Consider the following 18,891-nt stretch of genomic DNA (forward strand, 5'->3'; position numbering starts at 1 on the left):
CACGTTTGGTACTAGGTGGCGAGTAGATTTTTATGTGTGGCGAGTAGATTTTTTGGTGATTTGTCAACCACTGTATATATATATATATATATATATATATATACAGTGTTCGACAAACCTATACATTTACTCACCCCGGGCGAGTGGATTTAACCCCTGGGCGAGTAAATATTGGCCCAAGCAGCACAAGTTTGGTACTAGGTGGCGAGTAGATTTTTTTGTGTGGCGAGTAGATTTTTTGGTGATTTGTCAACCACTGTATATATATATATATATATATATATATATAAGGAAAAAAAGAGAGGAGAGAGCGCACGCCCATAGCGTAAAATTGTATATTTAATGAGGGGAAGGGGGAGGGGGGGTACAAAATGCACTTACAAAAGTACAATAAAATCAAGCATATGTGATAATAATCACCACCATCCGGTGCAGAATAAATGAGTTCTTCAGTATTAGGCGATACCTTTTTTATTGGACTAACAATTTATGTCATAGGACAAGCTTTCGAGAGTTCTCCTCTCTTCTTCAGGTCAAGCAATACTGATATACAAAGGATTCTATGGCTAAAACAGTGTAGAGAAACAAAACAAAAACAAAAAACAACAGATATGTACTGTAGATAAGGTAGGGTGTTAAAAGTGTTTGAAGCCAGGGGACGGTGACAAGGGAAGGTGGGGAGGGGGAGGGATGCTGGGGGGGGGGGGGGGGAGAGAGTGTTGATAAGAATGGAGGCAAGCAGGATAATTACAAACAATTTTGATAGGGTGTGAGAAAACCCATGTCCGCATTAAGTCCTTTGGTTTTGGTGTCAAAGAGTCTTATCATTCTGAGTTCAAATGGACTAACACGGCTATTTTCTGAGATGATAGATATATATATATATATATATCTCATCTATATCTATCATGTCCCTTGTTCTCTTGATCGGCACTATCACAGTAAATAACCCCATTAAAGTACAACACATGCCTACATATACCAGTTTGAAATCTATTCAATCATCCTGTTGCTGCAAAACAAACTGCATATCTGGGCAAGCTTTTGGGAATTGTCATTTCCCTAAAATATTTTTTTTCTATTATTTTTGTGGTATTTTGTATATTTTCACATCAATAGTTAGAGGGAGACTTCACAAAGTGATTTATCTTGTGTTTGAAAAGATTTGTTTTTGACTAAAGCTTTTCTCATATTAGAGCAGTTATAGGGTCCACCCCTGTGTGGATTCTTTGGTGTATAACAAGATGTGATTTGCGAAAGAAGCTTTTCTCACATTCAGAGCAGTTATGGGGTCTCACACCTGTGTGGAGTTTCTGGTGTATAACAAGACTCGATTTAAGCCCGAAGCTTTTAGCACATTCAGAGCAGTTATAAGGTTTCAACCCTGTATGGATTATTTGGTGTGTAGCAAGTGTAGATTTATAACGGAAGCTTTCCCCACATTCAGAGCAGTTATAGGGTGTCACACCTGTGTGGATTCTTTGATGTTTATCAAGATTAGATTTGTGACTGAAGCTTTTCTCACATTCAGAGCAGTTATACGGTCTCACCCCTGTGTGGAGTTTTTGGTGTTTAACAAGACTTGATTTAAGCCCAAAGTTTTTCCCACATTCAGAGCAGTTATAAGACTTCACCCCTGTGTGGATTATTTGGTGTGTAACAAGTTTATATTTCTGACTGAAGCTTTTCTCACATTCAGAGCAGTTATAGGGTGTCACACCTGTGTGGATTCTTTGATGTTGAAAAAGATTAGATTTGTGATTGAAGCTTTTCTCACATTCAGAGCAGTTATAGGGTCTCACCCCCGTGTGGATTCTTTGGTGTATAACAAGATCTGAGTTCTGAATGAAGCTTTTTCCACATTCAGAGCAGTTATAGGATTTTTTCCCTGTATGGATTATTTGCTGTATAACATCACTGCATTTCCCACTATAGGTTTTCATGTCCCTGCTCTTTAAATACTCTTTGTCTTCTCTGGTATTGTGGTGTCTGTAAATTTAGTAAAATGTTGATGTATGGGAATGCTCTGCCGAGTTTCTTGTAATCTTCTTCCAGTTCTCATACAGACTTATGCAATGTTGAAGTCCTTAAAACATATTTCCATTAACACCTCTGTAATTTATGATGGTTGGGACATTTCTTATCTTGCTTCTTGTTCACAGATCAGTCATGTGCTGCAGATAATCTGTGGTGAGAAAATGTATTAATGTAACATGGCAATGCAACAAAGTACATTTGGATGAGAAAGACAAATATTCACTGAGTTTGACCCTTATAAAATTCTACTTGTTTAAAACCAGAGACAGAACATGAAACACAGACAGAGCTCAGTGCACATCCAGTGAAACTTATACACGGTACAGTGTTTAAATATATATGTATAGATATCTATTAAATAAAATGGTCTTTTAGTTTAACATTTTGGCCAAAGTGTTGTAAGCCCTTGAGCCACTACACGGCAGACCACATCTCAAGGGTAAAGTGATACAAAAGTGTAATCTGCGCTCATAAGTGGTTAAAAAGTGATTAGTGATATTGTGACCCTTTTAAGGAAATAAAAACGACCTGATTAGGATGAGGCTTGTGCCGCTGTTCTTGTGGGATGGCTCAGCACTCCAAACTAGTACAAAACAAGAGAAAAAAAACAGCGCAAAAAAACCTCATAGTGTAGTATATTAAAAAATGATTTTATATAACAAAGAGGAGTATTGCACGTACATCAAGATAAAAAATACACAGCATGACATGTTAGGGACATGTTACCACTCGGCGGGACAGCAGCGCACGAACACGGTGTAAGGACTTGGAAATCTTTCCTCCGGTGGCAGGGGCCCAGGATCGAAGAGACCAGCTCGAAGTCGAAATTCCTTCCTTAGCACTGGGGATACCGCTGCCGTCGATTCAGAGGAGGTGTTCTCCTGATCAGTTCCGGGTTAGTCCGCGTGTGCGTATGACGTCATCAAGTGGCGTCTCTCTACCGTTCACGTCGCGCTGGAAAGTTAACCAGACAGGCGAAAGTCCCAAACACTGCTGTGTAATCAGGAAATGCCTCAGTGGGTAAAAGAAATAAAGGATCGCGCCCTCTCCTACGCGTTTCGTATCGAAATACTTCTTCAGGGAATGTTGGAGGAAGTTCCGGGGGCGCTTCATATACCCTCAGCTCTCCCGTGATTGGCTGCACTGAATCAACTCAACTCCCCACACCTGGAGAGACGTAAACCCATCCAGTGGTGGGTCAGAATTAAGACAGGCGGCCCCTCACTTGGAGATATGAGGGGTTAACATAAAACATTTAACATTACTAAGTCACAATTTTATTTAAACATCACAAGGCGACAAAGAATGCTCTAAAAATAAAGAGACAAAAATTAGTAACATTCCAATACATAATAAATACACAGAATACTGCTACCTAATGTTAAATGTTCAAATGATATGGTCTAGGTCTAAAAAACAACGCATAGACAATTCAGTGTATAGAGAGAAGAGATTAAAAATAGATTAAGTACACAAATAAAATTCTAATAATCACTGGTAAAAATAATAATAATGAAATGCTTGGATGGAGATCAAAATAAAGACCAAACGTCAATCTCCTCATTTAAACCCAGTGGGGACAGAGTCTGTAGTTTGTAAATCCACAGGCTTTCTTGCTTGGATAGCTTTTTATCCCTGTCCCCACCACGTCTCCCCGGCGAAAGCCTGTGGATTTACAAACTACAGACTCTGCCCCCACTGGGTTTAAATGAGGAGATTGACGTTTGGTCTTTATCCTAATTTTGGAACCTTTAGTTCTAAATACTGACTGTTCCAAATTGGAATGCGAACTTAAGATGATTCTAGAGTCAACGACGGAGGAAATTATGCTAAATAAGCAAAAGAAATTTTATCGTGACAAACACGACTATGATAATGGTCGACAAAAAGATTGGAATAGATCAGAAAGAGAAAAGGGCAATGTTTCTAATGGCCAAAATCCCCCTAATAAATACTGTATCAAGGTGTACAACATCAAAAGAAAAAAAGGGAAAATAGTCTTCGCTTTGAAGGAGAAAGGGGCCAAAAGGAACAGCCTAAAGACAATCGTAAGTCTTATAAAAACTATCCCAAAAAAACACAAGACAAACAGTATAGGAGTTATAAAAGGAGAGATAGCTCTAACAACAGATCAGAGTACACCTATAAGGAAACACATGGTAAAGACACATACCCTAAAGACAAACATTATGAACATAAGAGGGCCAATACACCCCCTAGGAAGGACTCTGAGCAGCAATCTCCCAAAAAATCCCGTTTTCTGGAGGAACTCAAGTTACGATACTTGGGCCCAACAGAAAAAGGGAGCACTGTCAGAGAAAGAGAAAAAGAATCTAGAGACTCCCAGGTCACAGAAAAGACACCATTCACCAGAAGAAGAACAAGAGGGGGGAGTAAGACCAAAGCAAAGAAGGGAATCAAACTAGATAATAACGAATCTTTTAAAGGCATTTTTAATCTATCCAAAATAGATTTGACTTTATGTCAAAAGTTGGTCCTCAGCAAAGGTCTTAAATTTTCCCAATCAAGTGGTCCCAATGGGTTTCAGTTATTTACTGATTTGCATAAATTTACTAGGAACCTGACACTGAAGAGACATTTCCTTAAAAAAGAAATAGGAACCGATTCAAACGATCCAGTTCTGAATTCGGACTCTATTGATGAGGATCCAAATTTGACATTTTGTCAACACAGCAATTTTAAGCCACCATCTAGGTTTTATCCTGCCCATAGCAAAGGGAGTTTTATTGATTCGTTTTTTAATGTAGTGAACAATGAGTTCACATCACTGGTAAAGAATTTTAAATCATCAGATATTCCACATAATCTTAGCTATAATGAACATTTAGCCTTAAAAGAACTACAGGATAGGAAGGATCTGATCATAAGACAAGCAGATAAAGGTGGAGGAGTAGTTCTCCAGAATGGTGAGGATTACGAAACTGAGGCGATGCGTATACTGAACGATTCTGTTAACTATGGCAAACTCAGTCAGGATCCGACTAAACGATTTGTCTTAGAGCTACAGGGCCTCCTCGATGAGGCTGTTGAGTCCACAGTGATAACCAAATCAGAATACCAATTTTTAAATGTTTTATTTCCCACCATACCGGTATATTATCATCTTCCTAAGATAATCAATCAATCGATCCACCGGGTAGACCTATAATCTCCGGAATTGGGTCTTTAACATCAAATTTGTCGCAGTATGTAGATTTTTTTCTACAAAAATATGTGAAAACACTGCCATCGTACATCAAAGACACCACTGCTGTTTTAAATTTGGTCAAAATAATTAAATGGCAAGATGGTTACAGATGGGCAACATTTGATGTTCAATCCCTTTATACATGTATTCCCCATGATAAAGGGATTGGGGCAATTAAGGAGATATTAACAAAAGATATAGAACTCCGCCCACTAAATTGTGATTTCATTATCGATGCCATCAGCTTTATTTTGTCACACAACTACTTTCTATTTTTGAATCAATTTTATATACAGTTGTGTGGCACAGCCATGGGGACACGTTTTGCCCCCAGTTATGCTAACATATACATGGGGGTATGGGAAGATAACTTTATATGGCATAATAGCCCATTTGCGGATAGGTTTATTGTATGGCAGAGATATATCGACGATGTCCTGTGTATCTCGGAGGGTGATGATACTTTGGAGCTCTTTAAGGTCTATCTGAATAATAATAATTTCAATTTGAAATTCACTTCTGAGACTAACACAAATCAGATAGATTTTCTAGATCTTAGTTTGGTATCTAGAACTGGTGAAAATATCAATACCAAAACCTATTTCAAAAAAGTGGACACCAACAGTTTTTTATTGTCATCCAGCAATCATAAAAGATCCTGGATTGACAATATACCCCTGAGTCAGTTTATGCATATTAAACGCAATTGTAGTCTTCAAACTGACTTTGAAGTCCAATCGGCCTCTCTTTTTGAGAGGTTTATTGAACGAGGGTACGACAAGGCCCTGTTGCTCAGCTCTCTAGAGAAAGTTGACAAAATGGAGAGGGATTCTTTATTAATTCAGAAAAAAACGAATAATTAATGAGGACACTGGTGACAAACTAAAAGTACCATTTATTACAGAATTTAGTTCAGTTAGCACTAGCATTCAAAAAATAATTAACAAGAACTGGAATATTTTATGTAATGATCCGATTCGGGGTCCCTCTCTCCACCAAAAACCCAGCTTTATTTACCGTAGGGCCAAGACCTTGAAACACTACCTAGCACCAAGTGACATTGGGTCTCCAATAAGTACATCTTTAGAGATTCCTTGGATGCCTTGTAAACCCAACGGTAATTACTGCTGTGGGAAATGTAAAGCTTGCAAAATGTTAAATACAGAGCGTAAAAAATTTCAATCAAATACCACTAAATAAAATTTTATTGACAAAGATTGCATATCCTGTAAATCAACATATGTGGTCTATTTGTTACAATGCCCCTGTGGGTATCAGTATGTTGGGCTGACCAAAAGATTCTTGAGAGTTAGAATTTTAGAACACGCTAGAAACATTAAGATAGGGTTTGAACAACATAGCGTGTCTAGACACTTTAAGTCAAAACACAATTGTGACCCCTCGCTATTAACATACATAGGTATCCAAACTGTCTCGTCGGGGAGACGTGGTGGGGACAGGGATAAAAAGCTATCCAAGCAAGAAAGCCTGTGGATTTACAAACTACAGACTCTGTCCCCACTGGGTTTAAATGAGGAGATTGACGCTTGGTCTTTATTTTGATCTCCATCCAAGCATTTCATTATTATTATTTTTACCAGTGATTATTAGAATTTTATTTGTGTACTTAATCTATTTTTAATCTCTTCTCTCTATACACTGCGCACTGCGTTGTTTTTTTAGACCTAGACCATATCATTTGAACATTTAACATTAGGTAGCAGTATTCTGTGTATTTATTATGTATTGGAATGTTACTAATTTTTCGTCTCCATTTTTAGAGCACTCTTTGTCGCCTTGTGATGTTTAAATAAAATTGTGACTTAGTAATGTTAAATGTTTTATGTTAACCCCTCATATCTCCAGGTGAGGGGCCGCCTGTCTTAATTCTGACCCACCACTGGATGGGTTTACGTCTCTCCAGGTGTGGGGAGTTGAGTTGATTCAGTGCGGCCAATCACGGGAGAGCTGAGGGTATATGAAGCGCCCCCGGAACTTCCGCCAACATTCCCTGAAGAAGTATTTCGATACGAAACGCGCAGGAGAGGGCGCGTTCCTTTATTTCTTTTACCCCCTGAGGCATTTCCTGATTGCACAGCAGTGTTTGGGACTTTCGCCTGTCTGGTTAACTATCCAGCGCGGCGCGACGTGGACGGTAGAGAGACGCCACTTGATGACGTCATACGCACACGCGGACTAACCCGGAACTAATCAGGAGAACACCTCCTCTGAATCGACGGCAGCGGTATCCCCAGTGCTAAGGAAGGAATTTCGACTTCGAGCTGGTCTCTTCGATCCTGGGCCCCTGCCACCGGAGGAAGGATATCCAAGTCCTTACACCGTGTTCGTGCGCTGCTGTCCCGCCGAGTGGTAACATGTCCCTAACATGTCATGCTGTGTATTTTTTATCTTGATGTACGTGCAATACTCACCTTTTTTATATAAAATTATTTTTTAATATACTACACTGAGGTTTTTTTGCGCTGTTTTTTTTCCTCTTGTTTTCACATCTCAAGGGTACCTAACACTAATATAAATTCTTGATTTATAATAAATCTGTCAAAATTAGTTGCATAATTCTAAGTCTGATTGAAGCTCTTATTAACCTGTACATTACCAGGAAAAGCACTCTGTGTTAGATTTATCACAATCAAACTGCAAGCAAGCAAGTTCCCCTGAGAATGGGAGATGCAATGGAGTGAGCTTTTAACCATTTAAATGTGGGAGGGGGTTTAATATGAGCTTGTATGTTTTACAATTCTTGTTCAGCTAGTCTTAGCTGATTGGAGGGTGGCTCCTCCTACCTAGTTGAAGTTCACCCCCTCCCACATTTAAATGGTTAAAAGCTCACTCCATTGCATCTGCCACTCTCAGGGGAACTTGCTTGCTTGCAGTTTGATTGTGACAAATCTAATACAGAGTGCTTTTCCTGGTAATGTACAGGTTAATAAGAGCTTCAATCAGACTTAGAACTATGCAACTAATTTTGACAGATTTATTATAAATCAAGAATTTATATTAGTGTTAGGTACCCTTGAGATGTGGTCTGCCGTGTAGTGGCTCAAGGGCTTACAACACGTTGGCCAAAATGTTAAACTAAAAGACCATTTTATTTAATAGATATCTATACATATATATTTAGGCACTGTACCGTGTATAAGTTTCACTGGATGTGCACTGAGCTCTGTCTGTGTTTCATGTTCTGTCTCTGGTTTTAAATAGATATTGCCATGCTCAGTAGCACTCCTTTGTGATACATATGCTTATAAATATGTTGTGGTTATTTTGGGGGTTCAATATGAGCTTGTAGGTGTCCTGTATGTTTTAAAATTCTACTTGTGCCAGATACAGAATCATAATTAAAGTTATATTTATAATGTAACTAGAATAGAACAATCACCCAGAGGAAAGCAAAGAAACACCCAAATAAATCATTTTACATTTTTGTCTCATACGTGGAAATAAATATTTCCTCTATTGTTGCACCAAGTCCCAAAAATGACCGGGTAACCGAAAAACAAAACAAAAAAACGGCCTGGTAGTTGTGACTTGCCAGCGGCGGAGGGTGTGAGGACTGCGGCAGAGGGTGAGGAAGACCACGGCAAAATCCTGGTGGCAGTGGGAGCAGCGGAAGACATCCATCAGGCAGTGGCAGCAGAGGACGTTACTGCTCCCGCGGCTGAAGACATCCTTCACAGCCGGTGCTAGCAAGTGACCGGAGCATAAGCATTACTATTGGACAGCCGGAGGGGCGCACTTCGACTTCCATGCCGCTCCTCACCAGTTGTCCTATAGTAACGCTCCTGCTCTGGTCACGTATTCCTCTGTTCCCACCGGCACCGGCTGTGAAGGATGACTTCAGCTGCTCCCACCGGCTGAAGAGTGACGTCCTCTGCTGCCAGCGCCTGATGGATGTCGTCTGCTGCTCCCACCGCCACCAGCATGTCACCGTGGTCTTCCTCACCCTCCGTCGCCAGCTGCAGGTGTCTTCTGCTGACCTGCTCCTGCCGTTCTCCAAGAGGAGGACCGAGGGAGCAGAGCAAAACGGAAATTACCTGGCACCGGGTTCCATCCCCTTAGCGCGGGGTCTGGGTAATTTCCAGGTACTGAAAATATGGGCAGGAATGCCAGGTACTGGGTAATATATTTATCATTATTTACTAGTAAAGCGCCAACATATTCTGAAGTGTGGTACAATGGGGTACATTTTGTTATGTATATTACATAATCAGTTACATACAAGTAAGGACAAATATGCACAAACAGATACAAAGAAGTAATGAGGGCCCTGCTCATGAGAGCTTACAATCTAGAGGGAATGAGGGACAATGTTCAATCAAGAGGTATCTGGCTGAAACTGAAATCTTAAGTCTGGGTCTAAGCCCCAACTGACTCAGGTCTCGGTGGCATCCATGCTCTGATTAGTTGGCAGCTCTCCTCCATGGATCTCGGCCTCCACCAGAAACTATGTAAAGAGCTGCCGATTTCACTTCCAGAGCTCAGTCTGATCCTGACGTGGAGAGTGAACTAAGCCGTGTGCTCTGCGGCTGTGCCCGAGACACCTGAAAACGAGACTGGGAGCCTAACCAAGCGGGAGATTTTAAAATGCTCTGTCGTGAATTGCAGAGAGGTCTGGGCAGTCTCGATCTCCACAGGAGTGGAAGCTGCACCAGGAGCTGGGGGCCCCGGCAACCCGGTAATTCGCTAGCTCCTGCACCAGGTAGCTGATTCCCCGTATTCCTTGTCTCAGTGATTAAGATCTGTTGGCTTACTGCTGCGGCTGGAATAAATACTCTTTATTGAAATGCTTTGTCCTGTCTGGTGCCTTGATCCGGGTGTTCTGGTCTCCTGTCACAGCTAGGGTTTTACATTTAATTCTAGACGCTATGCAAAGCAAGAAGGAAACGGAGGAGGAGGGGGGCGACTTCCATTTTAGTAGTGTCTCCAGTTGTATGTATCCCCTCAAACCTTTCTCCAATTAAATTAGGGAGAAATGCCTGTGCTGCAAATGGAGCACACCCGAGGCCGCGCTTATAGTGCTGGTGACGGCGACGCGACAGATGACGTCACCTGTCGCCACCCGCGAAAGTTATAATTTTACTTTCAGCGACGTCGCTAGCGACAGCGTCATTGATTGTTTCAGAGACAGTAACATGTGGCGCCGGTCTCTGAAAAATCTAATTTACCCGGCTTCCAAATTTTGGGTTGCGATGTCACTCCATGGACGGAGTCAATTGTTTTGTTTTGGAGCGACATCGCCGTGCCGGGCACTCTAAGCGCAGCCTAAGGTAGCTTTGGAGACATGCTAATAGATGTGCAAAGTATATTTAAGTAAGTCCCATCCCACAATTCCTAAAATGATTTCCATGCCAACTATATAAAGTTGATGAGCCTAAAAACAAGATTAGTGACTGGAATGGTGTCAGACCCAAAAGGACTAGAACCCACAACCACTGCTTTTCTTGGCAGCAGATCTAGCAGTGTGAGATAAACCAGCTAATGGGTAGCACTACTGTAACAGCATACTTAGTTTTGAGTTATACTTCTAATTTAGTGCTCACTCATATGTATAAAGCACTTTTCTCCTTTGTCCCAGAGGGATAGAAATGTGTGTGTAAGAAACAATATGCACGCCCCCATAGTGTAATAAAAAGAAGGGGGAGGGAAACAAGTGCACTCATACGGGAAGGAAATGAAAAGGCTTTTGTGACAATCACCAGCCAGCAATCCCATTGGTATAAACCTCAGTCCTGGCAGTCCTCTCATGAGGGATAGTAGAACAGGTCCGCTGAGGACTGAATCTAGCAAAGTCCTGAGTGAAAGGAAAGTCCTTGATTAGAGGAGATTCAAAATCTAGCGGCCAAAAACATACGGAGCATCATCATAGAAAATGGTTAAATAATGTCCCTCTCGGCCAATTTCACCGGATCAGGAGAAATTGTTCTTGTGAAAGGGACTTTCTTTCACAATCTAAAGCTTTGAGTAAGAAGTTTACAGATAAGGGGTATGATGGACAATTGGTCCTAAACTCCCTGAGTAAGGGCCAAGCTATGAACCGATCTGCCTTAGTAGCTGATTCCAGGGCCAAAATAATTAGGAAGCAAAATTCTGATTATAACCAGAGTCAAGGAAGTAAAAGATTTGGGGCTCCAAAGTTTATTACTACATTTAATAAATCATACAGTATAAGTCCATTTAGAAGATTCTAAACAAGCACTGGAATATTCTTATGTGTGTGACGGGTGGGGGTAATTACGTTATCTAATAAAGGTTAAGCCCTCTGGTTACCCCTGAACCCGTGGGGTCCCTGGTAGCTACATAAGCACCATAAGCCAGGGATAATACATGTGGAAAATAATGTGACCCCTGCTTTTTTCTGTTTTCATGTTTCCTTGGCCCTAGAACTATGAGATGTATTGGGCATCAGTGTGACGTTAAGGGGGTAACCAGGCTCTCAATAAAGGTCAAGCCCATTCATGGTTACTCCTGATCCGTACATATATAAGGGTTCAAGAGAGTTAGCTCCTGGACCAAGTAACATTGCATCTTTCAATGCATGACTTGTAATAAAGATATTTTTTGTGTTTTTATCTTTCCGGGTATGTTAGTGAGCAGGGATTGCTAGGGCACGAGTTTCAAGGGGTTTTTTGCTGAGGAATTGTTGTCAGAATGTGCATAGGTAGTTGGGTTCCAAAGTTGTCGGTTCCCCTAAAAATGTACCCGGTAAGCATGCCTGATACCTGGATACATATAGGCACATTGTCCCGGCAATATCTCCCCTCGAAAACGCTTGCGCGACTCACAGCTAGGGTTCCCTGCTTCAGCATAGCCCAGAAAGGTAAATGAGGCACAGGGATGAAAAAGTGTCCCTGTAGCTGAGGGGATCCATAGGTAACAGGGGTACCCCCAACCAGGTTAAGAAGCGTGAACCTCACACAGGCAAAGTTTTCTATTTTATTTTCTATTTTTATGTCAATACCAAGTTTGTTTCATTACAGTTATTCTTATAATACACTACTACATTTGTTACAAAAGTGCCCCTGCTTTTTTGTGTTTTGTCTTGTGATCCGTTCTCTGATTGGTCGCCAGCTCCTTCTCCATGTTGGACATAGAACACAGAGGTCTATAAAAGGGGACTGGCCGATCAGAGAATCAGACGATCTTGTGACTTGAGTCGGTGAGGCGCTGGCAGGATTTTCAAAGTTGCTCTGTTGCGAATAGCAGAGCAACCGGCTTCAGTTTTGTAGCTGGGAAAACCTGCCCAGCTGAGACTAAGGGCCTCATGCAGAGAGCAGCGGTGGAATTAATTGGAGAAAGAAAAAAATAGTACCTTTTTTGGCGTGATTTAACCTCCATATGCAGAAAGGTCATAAAACTGCATTTAAAATCCTGTCTGCATATGGAGAGTTTCAACCGGCGATATGAGCGCTGTTGAAACTTGTTGCAAAAAAATCGCGTTTTTTTTTTCTTCCCCCACCGAGCTCCAGCTTCTTGCCAACTTTTTTTGGCGTGAACAGCCGCTAGATGGCGTTCGCGCCTCTCTGAATACGGCCGTTTTCAACAATGGAGAGATTTAGGTTCTCGCCAGCCGCGCGGCGAGATTTGCAAAAAAAAAAAAAAAAAATGGCGCTTCTTTCAAAACTCGCCATTACGTGCCTTTCTAAAGGCAGATTTCGGCAAAAAATGCCGCTTTTCCTGTTAGCGCTGCTCTCTGCATGAGGCCCTAAGTCATACACTGGGACCAAGTTCTCAGAACAGAACGAAGTGGCCGCGGTTGTGCAGTCTCCCCAAAAAGAGTACCACGTATCCCGGGATCAGGTACTGGTCAGGGTAAGCCTTCCGAAGCAGGCGACCTGCACTTATGTGAGGCTAGTTTTCACCCCCAGACACCCAGTAAATGTATATTCTTCCTGCATTTTGTGTATTCATTGTGTGTCCGCGGATTTCACCCGAATAACCCTCGTTTTATTCCACTACCTTGTTTTGCCTAGTGAATGATCCCAGAAGGGAAAAAGTGTTAAAAGTGCTGGTCGCCGTGACACTAACAATAAAGTACAATGGGGTACTAAGAAAGAGAATTCCACGTGTTGTCTTGATGAATTGATTCAAATGTTAACTTTTAATGGGCATAATATTAAAATAAAGCGTAAAGTTTAAAAATAAACATCTTGTAGGGTGTTCTATGAATTGGTATCACAGGGCACTTCTGTGAGTGCTAACCAGGAGTATCAGGAAATAGAAGACTGTGTAGTGTTGACTAGGTATAAAGACAATAATACCAGTACCATGCACAGTGTAGCTATACTAAGGCCTCGGACATGGTTGCGCCAACCGCGCGGAGGCGTCCACACGGGGCGCGATCACATTGCCTACAGGCATTGATGTCAGTCAGACCGCGCGGGCGCAAGCAGGAGGGGGCATGAGTTGCTCAAGAAAACAGTTGAAACTGATTTCTTGGCACGATGTGCAGGTCAAGTGACCAGTTCGCCCAATGAGGGCAAACCAGCTCCGTAACACCCCTAGGCACGCCCCCCACTTTGCGTCCACCATGGCCAAAAAATGCACCCGCTTCACGCAGGTGACGTCACAGCCTTCGCACCCCTCCACGCTGGAGAAGGCAGTGTGGCCTTAGCCTAAGTTTCTTGCTACGCTACGATCCTTACTAATGTTAGTAAACAGGTGTAACGATATATATTGCGACACATTGCTATACTGTGTGTGGAGACCCTGAGTAGCACCGTCAGCATACTGCGGTGTCCTTGGGGTTAATAGACTCCTGTGCGTTAAGGGCTCCTGATTATGCACCTATGAGCTGAAGGTTATATAAAAGGGATAACACTTTGGAGCTACGTGTCCAAGTGTATGTATACAGTTAGCCTTTGGTCAGTGTGTGGCAATAATTGATCACCACATGAATCAAAGACATGAATCAAAAAACCTGTTGCCTCCCTGTGATGTGACAGGGCTCTATGTGAGTAACCTGCCAATTGGATACTTGGGTGTAAATAACCTCAGTTTTGCTCCAAAAAAAAGAAGTCTATATAAGCCTGGCACCGTTTGTATGGTAAGTGCCCAGAATAGCTGCCAGTGTGTGCAGAGATTCTTTCACGGGCACACAACTAACACATTACTTATAACCAAGGTAAGTAGTACAAATATACCTGAAAAATCCGTTCCTAAATCAGCTCTACAGATTTCCGTAACTTAGTTGTGAGCTCACCGCCAGTTCTTTCATTTGAAAGCAGTGTGTCACAATGGGCATATCGGGAGCAGACGGTCCCTGTGGGAACACTGATCTGAATAATGTTCCCATACATGTAGGTAGTTTTTACCAAACCCTGTTCAGAGCAACAGTGTTAGGCTAAGGCCCTGCTCCCTCAGTCAGCGCGCCCCACTGCAGACAGACGGCGCGCTGACAGGCACAGACCGCGATATGCGGTCTGTAGGGAGCCGAAGCGGGAGTGGGGGCGTGGTTTGAGCGGAGGGACCCGCTACTCTCCCCTCGGGCTCGGTCTCCCGGGCTGCAGGAGGGAGCTGCTGCGGGCTGCTGGAAGGTAAGCAGCTCCCGCTCCCTCCCCCTTCCCCCACAAATGCCCTCCTCACATAAGCTGATATACACACACACACACACACACACACTACCTTGTGGAGGAAGCTGTCCGACAGCTCCCGCTCCCACCGCTGATAGGCTCATCAGCGCACCACGTGACGCGTCACCGCTCGGGATCACAATTTTCTTGCATCCCCTGGCGGTTGACGCGTATCAGCACGTTGTGAGCCGTGCAGCGAGGGGGGACTGGGACCGGCTAGGAAAGGATACCCCTGCTGGTGAGTAACGAGCGCACCGCCGGCCGCAGCGGGTTCGCAGCCTTAGGGTTTTGATACAGAGATATCTCCACACGCCTGGAACGGGGTCGGCTTAATGGCGTTTTGGCGCCAAGTGGGTGGGGGCGAATGTCATTGTTACTTCCATGTTTTATGCTTGTGCACACTGAGGGGGATCTGACGAAAGGGCGGCTGCCCTGAAACGTTATTTGTTCCTTTAAATACACAAAGTGATGAGTAAGATACTTTCCCAGCAGTACCTGCGCTGGCTCATGTGCTACATACAATTGCTTCCTGGATAGCTCAGTTGTGGTGTTAATGCCAATGTCGTGGGTTTGATCCCCACACTGACCATTCTGCAGGTTTCTTTGCATATGTTCTGTGTTTTATAAAAGGTTATGAGGATGTAAAAGTTTAAATTGATAAACATACCATGAATCGCTCCCCAGGGTCTTCTCAATCACGCTGCTCCCTTCCTCCGTTAACATGAGAACACTGAAAAATGTAAGTGATTTATCTTAGTATATTGCAATATTAGGAACATTTCGTATGGAGCAGAATAAGTAGCACAGGGAAAATACAAGAAAAGTAAAGTCGATCATGAGAGCAATTGTTCAAAAATGTATCTACATTCTTAAATCATTTTTTCCCCTCTCCATTGTGCCCCCCCTCACTGTGCCTCTCTCTCTGCCCCTCACTGGGTCACTCTCTCTGCCCCTCACTGTGCCTCTCTCTCTGCCCCTCACTGGGTCACTCTCTGCCCCTCACTGGGTCACTCTCTCTCTGCCCCTCACTGGGTCACTCTCTCTGCCCCTCACTGGGGTCACTCTCTCTGCCCCTCACTGGGTCACTCTCTCTGCACTTCACTGGGCCCCTCTCTCTGCGCCTCACTGGGCAGGGCCCTCACTGTCTCTCTCTCACCCCCCCTCACTGTGCCTCTCTCTTTCCCCCCCCTCACTGTGCTTCCCTCACCCCCCCTCACTGTGCTTCCCTCACCCCCCCCTCACTGTGCTTCCCTCACCCCCCCCTCACTGTGCTTCCCTCACCCCCCCTCACTGTGCTTCTCTCACCCCCCCTCACTGTGCCTCTCTCACCCCCCTCACTGTGCCTCTCCCCCTCCCTCACTGTGCCCCTCACCCCCCTCACTGTGCCCCTCTCACCCCCCCTCACTGTAACTCCCCCCCCTCACTGTGCCCCTCTCTGCCCCCCTCACTGTGCCTCTCTCTCCCCCACTCACTGTGCCTCTCTCTCCCCCACTCACTGTGCCTCTCTCTCCCCCCTCACTGTGCCTCTCTCTCCCCCCTCACTGTGTCTCTCTCTCCCCTCCCCCTCACTGTGCCACTCTCTCCCTCACTGTGCCTCTCTCCCCTCCCCCCCCACACTGTGCCTCTCTCCCCTCCCCACCACACTGTGCCTCTCTCCCCTCCCCCCACACTGTGCCTCTCTCCCCTCCCCCCACTGTGCCTCTCTCCGCCCCCCCCACTGTGCCTCTCTCCCCCCCACTGTGCCTCTCTCCCCCCCCACACTGTGCCCTCTCTCCCCCCCACAGTGCATCTCTCCCCCCCACAGTGCCTCTCACACCACCCCCACTGTGCCTCTACCTCTCCCTGTGCCTCTCTCCCCTCTCCTCACTGTGCCCCTCTCTCCCCCCTCTCCTCACTGTGCCTCTCTCCCCCCTCTCCACACTGTGCCTCTCTCCCCCTATCTCCTCTCCTCTCTGTGCCTCTCTCTCCCCCCTCTCCTCTCTGTGCCTATCTCCCCCCTCTCCTCACTGTGCCTCTCCCCCCCCCTCTCCTCACTGTGCCTCTCCCCCCCTTCACTGTGCCTTTCTCACCCCCCCTCCTCACTGTGCCTCTCCCCCCCTCACTGTGCCTCTCCCCCCTCACTGTGCCTCTCTCCCCCCCCTCACTTTGCCTCTCTCCCCCCTCACTTTGCCTCTCTCCCCCCCCTCACTTTGCCTCTCTCCCCCTCACTGTGCCTCTCTCCCCCCTCACTGTGCCTCTCTCCACTCCCCACTGTGCCTCTCTCCCCCCCTCACTATGCCCCTCTCTACCCTCCCCCCCCTGTGCCTCTCCCCCCCCACTGTGCCTCTCTCCCCCCCACTGTGCCTCTCTCTCCCCCCTCCTCACTGTGCCTCTCTCTCCCCCCCCTCTCCTCACTGTGCCACTCTCTCCCCCCTCTCCTCACTGTGCCTCTCTCTCCCCCCTCTCCTCACTGTGCCTCTCTCCCCCCCCTCTCCTCACTGTGCCTCTCTCCCCCCTCTCCGCACTGTGCCTCTCTCCCCCCTCTCCTCACTGTGCCTCTCCCCCCCTCTCCTCACTGTGCCTCTCCCCCCCCCTCTCCTCACTGTGCCTCTCCCCCCCCCTCCTCACTGTGCCTCTCCCCCCCCTCCTCACTGTGCCTCTCCCCCCCCCTCCTCACTGTGCCTCTCCCCCCCCCCCCTCCTCACTGTGCCTCTCCCCCCCCCCCCCTCCTCACTGTGCCTCTCCCCCCCCTCTCCTCACTGTGCCTCTCCCCCCCTCTCCTCACTGTGCCTCTCTCTCCCCCCCTCTCCTCACTGTGCCTCTCTCCCCCCCTCTCCCTCACTGTGCCTCTATCCCCCCCTCTCCTCACTGTGCCCCTTATTTCACAGTTATAGAGAGGGGAATGGGATAAGAGGGGGGATTGGATAAGAGGGGGGTGGGATAAGAGGGGGGTGGGATAAGAGGGGGGTGGAATAAGAGGGGGGTGGAATAAGAGGGGGGATGGGATAAGAGGGGGATGGGATAAGAGGGGGATGGGATAAGAGGGGGATGGGATAAGAGGGGGATGGGATAAGAGGGGGATGGGATAAGAGTGATCACCTGATCTGCTCCCGGGATCACAGACCTAGGTTAGGATCACATATGTGCAGAAGCCAGCATGGTGCTGCCAATGCCATGTCTAATCAGGACACGCCCCCTGTTCACGTCATAGCCTTCTGTCACAGCCAATAGGAGCCTTGCTAGTACTGCACATGCTCACAAGCGCCACTGAAGCCAGAGCCGCCATCTTGGATAAGCGTTATGCCCACACTAAGTAATACAGTTTACTGAGATCCCAAATAGAAGATGTAATAGGGTCCCCTATATGAGCTAATAAGGAAATGATCAATAAGACTTATCAATGTTATGGTTTCTCATGGATATTGAACATTATCAGTTATCAATACACCGCATCCCCATAAATCCCCCTCACCCCCAGTACAAAATGCAGGAATGGCAGTAATAAAACGAGAATATATTTAAATATATATACATATGTACAATCAATGTGTCAGATCAGGCTGGAGATGTACAGGTACAATATAGTGTCCATAATTAAATGACATATCACTTGACGAACTGATAATGTTCAATATCCACGAAGAAATATAACATTGATAAGTCTTATTGATCATTTCTTTATTAGCTCATATAGGGGGAGATTATTATATTTTCCCAGCAACCTGTATTACTTAGTATGGCCATAACCCTCACCCAAGATGGCGGCTCTGGCGTCCGTGGGGCATGTGAGCATGCGCAGTACTAGCAAGCCTCCTATTGGCTGTAACGTTTCCAGCGGGGATTGCCCTGATTAGACATGCCATTGGTAACACCAAGCAGGCTTCTGCGCATGCGTGATCCATATCTAGGCTTGTGATCCCGGGAGCAGATCAGGTGATCACTCTTATCCCTCTTATCATTGTACCTTCCCCCTCCCTATAACTATGCAATAAGGGGCACAGTGGGGGGGAGGGGAGAGAGGGGCACAGTGGGGGGGAGGGGAGAGAGGGGCACAGTGGGGGGGGAGGGGAGAGAGGA

General features: G+C 45.3%; 2 protein-coding genes across 4 annotated transcripts in view; one reads left to right on the plus strand and one right to left on the minus strand.

Annotated features, from left to right (window-relative positions):
* Nucleotides 1-321: 321 nt before the first annotated feature.
* Nucleotides 322-18,136, minus strand: LOC142464335 (uncharacterized). 3 transcript variants are annotated; one of them, XM_075567842.1, is made up of 4 exons: nt 17,914-18,136; nt 15,503-15,565; nt 14,407-14,525; nt 322-2,185 (listed from the first exon to the last, which is right to left on the minus strand). In XM_075567842.1, the coding sequence occupies exon 4, from the start codon at nt 1,941-1,943 to the stop codon at nt 1,188-1,190; it is 756 nt and encodes a 251-aa protein (XP_075423957.1). In that variant the 5' UTR covers nt 1,944-2,185; nt 14,407-14,525; nt 15,503-15,565; nt 17,914-18,136; the 3' UTR covers nt 322-1,187. The 3 variants fall into 3 exon arrangements, with proteins under 3 accessions (XP_075423957.1, XP_075423956.1, XP_075423955.1); XM_075567841.1 differs by lacking the exon at nt 14,407-14,525 and having other exon boundaries at nt 17,939-18,136; XM_075567840.1 differs by lacking the exon at nt 14,407-14,525.
* Nucleotides 18,137-18,725: 589 nt separating this feature from the next.
* The window catches only part of LOC142464338 (uncharacterized), a 42,966-nt gene continuing 42,800 nt past the window's right edge, over nt 18,726-18,891 (plus strand). Inside the window, exon 1 of the mRNA XM_075567855.1 lies at nt 18,726-18,747. The gene's annotated coding sequence lies outside the window, so the exon portion shown is untranslated. The remainder of the gene's footprint in view (nt 18,748-18,891) is intronic.

The sequence above is a fragment of the Ascaphus truei genome, chromosome 12, assembly GCF_040206685.1.
Source record: "Ascaphus truei isolate aAscTru1 chromosome 12, aAscTru1.hap1, whole genome shotgun sequence".
Classification (NCBI taxonomy): Eukaryota; Metazoa; Chordata; class Amphibia; order Anura; family Ascaphidae; genus Ascaphus; species Ascaphus truei.